The 9,298-nt window shown below is 40.0% G+C and overlaps 1 protein-coding gene across 2 annotated transcripts in view; it reads left to right on the top strand.

The window, feature by feature from the left end:
* Positions 1 to 4,799: 4,799 nt before the first annotated feature.
* Positions 4,800 to 9,298, top strand: part of LOC104865459 — a 30,670-nt gene continuing 26,171 nt past the window's right edge. Inside the window, exons 1-2 of one of the 2 annotated variants that reach the window (XM_010628969.3) lie at positions 4,800 to 4,917; positions 5,530 to 5,568. In XM_010628969.3, the coding sequence (XP_010627271.1) occupies positions 5,540 to 5,568 (29 nt within the window). In that variant the 5' untranslated portion in view covers positions 4,800 to 4,917; positions 5,530 to 5,539. The remainder of the gene's footprint in view (positions 4,918 to 5,529; positions 5,569 to 9,298) is intronic. The other variant, XM_010628970.3, reaches the window with a different exon arrangement.

Below are 9,298 nucleotides of genomic sequence, written 5' to 3'. Positions count from 1 at the left end.
GTGTAAATGGGGAGGGGAGGAGGGGGTGAAGGGAGGGCAGGGACAAGAGGAAAAATGAGAATCAAGACCTATTATGTAAAGGTACAGAATCCCAATGATGAATGTAATTGTATTGTATACCTAGATTGTACCAATAACCTCAATAAAAAGAAAAAAAAAGAAAAAAACAAAAAACAAAATAAAACCAAACAAAAATTTCCTCTTGCCTTAGAGTTTTCTGTTAGTAGTAACATGACTAAAAAATCTTATTCTGACATGTGAGTGATTTAGCAGGATCTGTCACTTATTCTGACATTTCTCCCTATTTAACTTCACCTGTAAGAAATTTCAGTCACTTGAAATATAGCTAAGTCATGAGAGAAGGACCCATGAAATTTTATGTCTCCTTCTGGATAAAAATGAGAGGGCAAAACTTTATCACACATCAATTTAAACCACAAACATGTCTGCCTGTTCAAAAAGGACCCCTATAAAGCTGGCACTCATTGCTGGAAAGGAAAATGACTCTCATATATTTTGCTGATAAAATTCTGATCCTAAAACTATATAGTGCTGTCTTAGTTCATTTTCCGTTGCTATGACAGAACACTTTTGACTGAGTAAGTTATGAAGAAAAGAATTTATTTCTTGTAGTTCTGGAGGTAGAAAGCCCACGTCAAGGTGCCAGCCCCTCCACAGGGCCTCCTCATGCTGTCAAAACATGGCGGAGGGCACCCCGTGGTGGGAGAGAAAGCCTATAAGCTCAGGTCCCTCTTCCTTTCTTACAAAGCTATGAATCCTATCCTGGCAGCCTCATCCTGTGTGCCCTCAACATCTGAGTTTGGGGATTAAGTTTCCAACATGTGAGCTTTTGCGGGACACACTGAGCCTCTTGCAAGCCCTGGGAGGGAGAGATAATATATGTGCACCCTGTTCCCTTTGTGCAGATGTCAAAATGCAAGTGAGAGGAACGTGGTACCCGGGGCCAGATCGAGGTTAGGATGGAGGGAGAATACAGAGAAGCCAAGGACTTGCATGGCTCATTCAGCGTCATTGTAAGTCACTGTATCACTTTACTAGGTAGGAATGCTGGGCAAAGTGCCACAGACTGGACGGCTTCAACTGGATGGAAGTTAATTTGCTGCAGCCCCGAAGCAAGTCCATGCTGGAGAAGTCCACGCTGAAGGTGCCAGCGGGAGGACTGACTCTGCAGTCCTTGTCTTTGGCTTGTAGACAGCCTCTTTAGGGGGTCTTTCCTTTGTGCATTCATAGCCAGGACTCTAAGCATCCTAATCTGTCTCCTCAGAAAGACACCAGTCACATTGAATTAGGGTCCTAATGGCCTCATTTTAACTTAGTTACCTTTGTAAGCAGCCTGTCTCCTGACACAGTCACATTGTGAGATCCTGGGGAATAGGGCTTTAAACCAGGAATTGTGAGGGACATAACTCAGCTCATAGCAGGCTTTTGTTCGGACTTATTCTGGACTTTTCTTATTAGATTGGCTGTTATCTATCCCCTGAGTTCAGTGGGGACTTACCCAGTCTTCAGTGGAGGAGACTAAGACATCTAAGGACAGAATTTAGCTTCAAAGTAACTTGAAATAAATGTTTAGTGAATAGAGAGGTCAACTTCTTCAGTGAAAAGAATTACCAATTGAGGTTACTTTTCTACTCTTCCCTACAATCTTTAGGAAGACAAAAGATCCCACAAAAGGGCAGCAAGTCCTAGATTCAGATATGTCCCTTCTTGGATGGTTCCAATAAGGCTCATAAACATTCACCAGACATTTGTTTCACTGGAAACTGATAAGCACAGTATGTGATACTCAGCCTTTGGAGCTCTTCTATAAAGTGGTGTCAGGGTCAAACACATTTTATATGGTGGTGAGAGCTGAACCATGGAGGTGTCAACTAGAGGCTGAGGTGGACTTCCACGTACTCCCAGATCCTCTAACCACAGCGGCCCTGCCATTAACCATTGCATAGAATAGGTGTTGAGATAATGAATATGTTTCCCAGCCTATGTCTGCTATGCAGTTAGGTCCTCAATAAACATTTTTTTTATTGATTTCTGTTTGTTATTCTGGGTACTGAAACCAGGACTTTCAGACTTTGCTGCATCTTCAGCATATTTGTGTTTTTATTTCGAGATAAGTTCTCACTAAGTCACTAAGTTGCTCAGGTGAGAAACTTAGTTTGTGATCTTCCTGCCTCAGGTCCCTGGAGTGCTGAGATTATAGGCACCTGCAGTATTATTTTTTGGCTATAAAAGGCTGTGGCTGTAGTTTGGATCTGGAATGTTCCCCTAGCCCATGGCCCTGTTGGGAGGTGGGGAAATGAAGAGGCCTGCCGAGAAGTCCTCTGCTCATTGGGACGCACCCTTACAGGGGAGCGGGGCCTTGGTCTCTTCTTTGTCCTTATTTTTGCATCTTGGCCAGGAGTAAATGCCTTTGCTCAGCTGCAGGCTCCCCAGCTGGATGGGGTGCTCCACTCAGGGCCCCAAATCAATGAAGCCTACCAACTACAGCCACCATAACTGGGAGCCTAAATAACCATTTTTCTCTTTATAAGTTGACTCACTTCAGATATTCATGCAGCAGTGGGCAGGTAACACAAATGTTAATAAATTGGCAATACTTTCAGATTGGGAAAGCTAATCCTCTGATAGTCACTAGACCCTGAATTCCTTGAGGACAGGCACTATGTGTTATTTATTTTTGTAGTGTAGGAGACCAGGAAATGTGCCTGGTATAGCACAGAGTCTTTAAGATATCCTCTGAGTTAAGAATGAGTTTACTTATTGACCAGGGATCAGACATACATATTAAGTTAAGCCCAAAATTAATTCAGTTTCAATTATCAGATTTGTGAGTTTGCCTAGGCTGGCCTGGAATCAGTGATCCTCCTGCCTCAGCCACCTAAATTGATGGGATTTTAAATGCCCAAATTTAATCTGTATATTAAGAAAGATCTTTGTCTTCTTTATGAAATCCTCATTAGAATGACATTTTAAAGGTATTATAAAATACCTGAAATTATTGTCTTATTTTTATTCCTAGAAAATAGCAATAACCTGCTTCTCAAGTTGTACAAAGCCTTAAAAAGTATGTACTGGGCAGGTTCCTTCCTAAGTCAAACAAAACAACATCCTGATGTGTCTAATGAAGGGTATTAATTCTTGGTTATTGGAGGATCAACAATTTTGAAATTCATTTCTAATTAAAATATATGCTTTTGATAATTTTATTCACTAGCTCAAAATCATGAAAACATCATTATTTAAAAAAATAATATTTTGAGTTATGATAAGTGCCTTTTAGAGAATAGTCATTTTTTTGTTTCTTTTTTTCAGACATGATCTCATTATGTTCTTTTTTTATCTAATTGAGTTTATTGGTACATTTTAGGTATACAGTACAGTTACATTCAACATTGGGAGCTTGTGCCTTTACATGACCTATCTTGGTTCTCATTTTTTCCTCATTGCCCTGCCCTCCCTTCACCCCCTTCGACCTCCCCTATTTACAAAGACTTTGCACGATCTCATTATGTAGCTCAGGCTGCCCTCAAACTCATAGTGATTCTCCTGCCTCAGTCTCCTGAGTGCTGGGACAGAATAGTCATTCTTATATATCTTTTCTGCAATAATATAATTTCAGAGACTGTTTAGTCAAATGCTTTCAGTTTTAAAATGAGAAGAAAACCCAGCCTGAAGAAGCTGCATGTCTTGCTCCAGTTTACAGGACTGCTAAGCAGTAGAACAAAGATGATGCCTTGAGTCAGGGCATTTCCAGGACTTGTGGCTTAGTTATTTTCTTGCTATGGAGACACAATATTTGATGTCCACAACTTGAAGGAGGAAAGGTTTATTTTGGCTTATAGTTTGTAGAGGTTACAGTCCATAGTCACGTGGGGCGGGATGGGAGAGGAGAAACAGTTCATGGCAGCTGGAAGCAGAGAGAGGTCAAGGAAGAAGAGAAGGAGATAGACTCTTCTAGGCCACATCCCCAGTGACCCACCTAGGCCCTGCCCCCAGCAACCCACTTCTTCCAGCCAGGCTTTACCTCCCATCAGCCATTTAGCTGTAAACTAATCAGTGGACTAATCCATATGGCAAGTGTCGCAACCCCATGATCCAGTCACTTCCCAAAGCTCCACCTATAAGTAAGTGCATGAGACTTTGGAGGACATCCAGGCATAAACCATAACACCTTGGAACAATGAAATGTAAATAAAACAAGACTACAGATGAGTTTCAGCACAGTTTAAATGTTTAGAGTTCAGTGACTTTATGCAGATACACACCTGAAGCTCCGGTAGGTATTTTTAAGACAGTTTTTTTCAAAAGCAAATTTTCTTGGATTCTTCCCACTTTTAAATCAGAAAAAGCATCAGAGGATAATTTAATCACTATCACACGACTTCACGTAATTAATGTTAATTACTTAATAATTAAATATTTCTACATATTCTTATAATTCTATTAAATAAAACTTACGCATTTAGATGAAGACTGTGTAGTAAGCAACACTGCTAAAATCCTGACTGTCTTCAGGTCAGTACTTTCCATTTGGCTGTGAGCTTGCACCTGAAGGCAAGCCTCTGACACTAGTGTGTGTGCAAACGCAGTCTCACCAGCCTTCCGCGCGGCTGTTTTTACAGCGGAGGTAACAGAAACCTGAGCTCCTCCTCGAGGACCTAACTGTCATCAGGCAGAGGGTGGTCTCTCTGATATTTCAAAGCTGGGCAGAGAGCAGGGCTGGAAAGGGGGAATGGTTGCAGCAGTTACCTAGGCATGTAAAGGACTCTCTCCGCCACCACAAAGCCCACCCTGAAGAAGAGGTTGCTGGCGGGAATGAACGGGAACACCAGGAACAACAAGCCCACGAGGACTTCCTTGTGCTCCAGCCTCTGCAACACACAAGGGGAAGGGCAGGTTAACTCTGGTTTACTTCCCTTCAGCTAGCATTTCACCACTGCTTTCATTTCCGGTTCTCAGTTACAGAATGGATAAGTAGCATATGCCAACCTTGGCCCCATGAGCTGAATTTATCCTACGAAGCCTCAGGTTGGAGTGGCTGGCACGTCCAAATGCTTGTGGGAGCCCTGGACACACATTTGCTACCAAAACATGTGATATTGGCTGCTATGGCTTGCATCCAGATGTCTCCCCAGTGTCTTATGAGGTCATAGGTGGGGCTTTTCAGAGATGACTGGATCTAGGGTGTGGGATTCTGGGATCAAGGATGTGATGCTGGGATTGATTCATGGTGCAGTGTTAGGATTAAGACTGCCCCATCCTGGGTGGTGAGTGCTACTCACCTAGGTGGGTAGCCTGGATAAGATATACAAAAGAAGGTCATCACTTGTTGTTTGCTGCTTGCTGCTTTTACTGCCTTCTGACTGCCATGAATGGTTTCTCCCCTGCAATGCCCCTCTGCTATGCTTCCCTAACTTGAAGCCAGCCAACTATGAACCAAAACCTCTACAAACTATAAGCCAAAATAAATTTTCCTCTTCTAACCTTGAGTTGGATATTTTGTCACAGCAATGAAAAAATGGGACTAAGACACTGGCACAGTGGAAGGTCAGTGAGCTCTGCTTCTTGCTCTGGTCTGGCCCTACAGCAGCCCTACTTCTTGGTTCTAGAAGCTTCAGAATCACTGTGCTTGCCAAGCACTGAGACACTGTTCAGGGAGCAAAGTAGATGGACAGAACCAATCATATTGAGCACCTGTCAAGAACAATGCATGTAAACGCCATCACCAATAACAAAGCTTACCAGGAGAGGCAAAGTTTTGTATGTAGGTAATTGACCACTACTGGTGAGATTTGAGACACCAGTGAGGGTGGTTGTTGAGCTAAAGAGTTTCTAATCACCTCTCAAATTAAGCCAATAAGCAAGTGTTTATTCCATGAAAAAAATTGGAATAAAAATTGCTACAGTAATTCATTAATTTGAATTTTTTTCTTTTTATTGAGTTTATTGGTAAAATTTAGGTCTACAGTACAGTTACATTCATTACTGGGATCCTGTACCTTCACATGACAGGTCTTGGTTCTCATTTTTTCCCCTTGTCCCTGCCCTCCCTTCACCCCCTCCTCTCCTCCCCATTAACAAACTCTTTATTTCCATTTTTTCATTTTCTCATATTTTTTCTTTTCCCTTATTTCCTTTCCCCTACCTTTCCCATGTTCCCTACACCTTTAGTCCTTTTCTTCCTATTTCACACTCTTAATTATCCCATTAGGATCTTGTGTACTATTATAGTTTTTCACACCAGAGAAACTATTCGGGATTTACACATGTGTGACTTATTTATTTCACTTAAGAGTATATCCTTAATATGTGTCCATTTCCCTATGAATGACTCTAATTTCTCATTCTGTATGGCTGAGAAGTATTCCATTTTATAGAAAAATCACATCTCCTTTATCCAGTTTATAACAGATGGGCAGATGGGCTGTTTCCAAGTTTTAGCTATTAAAAACTGTGCTGCTATAAACATTGGTGCACATATATCACTGTGATATGATTCTTTTAAATCTTTTGGAAAGATACCCAGCAGAGGGATGGCTGGGTCAAAGGGAACCTCTAGACCTAGCTCTTTGAGGTATCTCCATTTTGATTTCCATAGTAGTTGCACCAGTATGCACTCCCACCAACATGGGAGAAGGGATCCTTTCTCCCCACAAACCCACCAACATTAGTTATTGGTCGATTTCTTGATAGCAGCCATTCTTTGTGGGTTGAGGTGGAATCTCAGTGTTGTTTTCATCTGCATCTCTCTAATGACCAGTGATGTGGAGCATTTTTTCATATATTTACTTGCTGTTTTTTCACTTCTTTGTCTGAGAAATGTCTGTTCATTTCGGATGCCCATTTTTGAATTGGGTCTTTATATTTGGAGGCTCTGATTCTTTTGAATTCTTTATATATTCTAGATAAGAGTCCTTTGTCTGAGGAGCAGCTGGTAAATTTTTTTTCCCACATTGTAGGTTGTCTGTTAGTTCTGTTGATGGTTTCTTTTGCAGTGCAGAAGCTTTTCAATAAGATGAGATCCCAGTTATTGATTCTTTCTGCTAGTTCCCGTGCTACTGCGGACTTGTTCACAAAGTCTTTTCCTATGCCAATGTCTTCAAGAGTTCTGCCTAATTTATCTTCCAGCAATTTTAGTGACTCTTTTTAAATATTTAGATCTTTAATCCACTTGGATTTTAGTTTAGTGCATGGTGAAAGATAAGGGTCTACTTTTAATCTTTGGCAGGTTGAAATCCAGTTTTTCAAATACCATTTATTAAAGAGGCTATCTTTCCTCCAGTGGGGACTGTCAGCTCCTTTGTCAAAGATGAGGTAGCTGAGAGCATGTGGAGTTGTTTTTGTGTTTTCCAATCTGTTCCACTGATCTTCAGGTCTGCTTCTTTGCCAGTACCATGCTGTTTTTATCACAGTGGCTTTGTAGTATAGTTTCAAATTGGGAATTGTTATACCTGCTGCCATGTGTTTGTTGCCTAGGAAGGCTTTTGCTATTCTAGGTCTCTTATGATCCCAAATGAATTTTTGGATTCTTCTTTCTAGTCCTGTGAAGTACAGTGTTGGGATTTCAATTGGTATTGCATTGAATCTGTATAGCAGTTTTAGTAGTATGGCCATTTTCCCTGTGTTGATTCTTCCTGCACAGGAGCAGGGGATATCTTTCCATTTTCTTATATCCTCCTCTATCTCTTTTTTCAGAGTGCTGTAGTTTTCAGTGTACAGGTCTTTTGCTTCTTTTGTTAGATTGATTCCCAGATACTTCATTTTTTTGGGTACTATTGTGAAAGGAATTGTTTCCCTAATTTCTTTCTCAGTGAGTCTGTTATTTGTGTACAAGAAGGCTATTGATTTTTGGGTGTTGACCTTGTGTCCAGATACACTGCCAAAAGTGTCAATTAAGTCAATAGATCTTTTGGTGGAGTTTTTTGGGTTTTCATTTTAGAGTATCGTATCATCAGCAAATAATGACAGTTTAACGTCTTCTTTCCCATCTTTATTGGTTTAATTTCTTTCTCTTGCCTAATTGCTATGGCTAATGCCTCCAGAACTATATCAAAGAGGAGTGGTGATAGTGGGCATCCGTGTCTTGTTCTTGATTTTAATGTGAAGGTTTTCAGTTTTTGGCCATTTAATATGATGTTGGCTGTTGGTTTTTCATAGATAGCCTTTATTAAGTTGAGAAATAGACCATGTATTCCAATTTTTTGTAGGGTTTTTATCATGAATGGGTGTTGAATTTTGTCAAGTGCCTTTTCTGCATCCATCAACAGGTTCATGTGGTTTTTGTCCTTGACTTTGTTAATATAGTGTATTACATTAATTGATTTATGTATGTTGAACCATCCTTGCATCCCTGGAATAAATCCGATTTGGTCAGGGTGTATGATTTTCTTGATGATCCTCTATATTCTGTTTGCTGGTATCTTATTGAGGCTTTTTGCATCTATATTCATTAAGGAGATTGGCCTCTAGTTCTCTTTTTTTGTTACTTTCCCTGGTTTGGGAATCAATGTGATACTTGCTTCCAGGAATTGGAAGTATTGCTTCCCTTTCAATTTCATTGAAAAGTCTGAAGAGTAATGGCAGTAAATGTCTTGTAATATTCAGCAGTGAATCCATCAGGACCTGGGCTTTTCTTTGTTGGCAAGTTTTTAATTACATTTTCAATTTCACTGATTGTAATTGGGGTGTTTAAAATGTTTTTATCTTCTTCATTCAACTTTGGTAATTCATAAGTATCTAGAAATCTGTCCATTTCTTCTGTGTTTTCCATTTTATTAGAGTACAGGTTCTACAGAATGTATTAATGATCCTCTGGATTTCTGTGGGATCTGTTGTGACTTCACCTTTATCATTCCTGATTGCATGGATCTGAGCCTTTTCTTTCCTTTTTTAAAATAAGGTTAGCTAAGTGTCTATCAATTTTATTTATTCTTTCAAAAAACCAACTCTTTGATTCATTTACTTTTTGTATCATTTTCTTAGTTTCCATTGCATTGATTTCTGCTTTAATCTTTATAATTTCCTCTCTTGTTAAAGCTTTGGGTTTTTCTTGTTTTTGTTTTTCTAGGAGTCTAAGAGTCATCATTAGGTTGTTTATTTGAGCTTGCTCTGTTTTTCTAATGTGGGCATTCAGTGCTATGAATTTTCCATGTAGAACTGCTTTCATTGTCTCCCAGATATTCTTGTATGTTGTATTTGCATTTTCGTTTATTTGTAAAAACTGTCTGACTTTCCCTTTAATTTCCTCTGTGATCCATTGATCAGGAGAGTGTTGTTC

The sequence above is a fragment of the Fukomys damarensis genome, unplaced genomic scaffold, assembly GCF_012274545.1.
Source record: "Fukomys damarensis isolate Sample0158 unplaced genomic scaffold, DMR_v1.0_HiC HiC_scaffold_15, whole genome shotgun sequence".
Classification (NCBI taxonomy): domain Eukaryota; kingdom Metazoa; phylum Chordata; class Mammalia; order Rodentia; family Bathyergidae; genus Fukomys; species Fukomys damarensis.
This window is presented reverse-complemented; position numbering and strand designations above follow the sequence as displayed.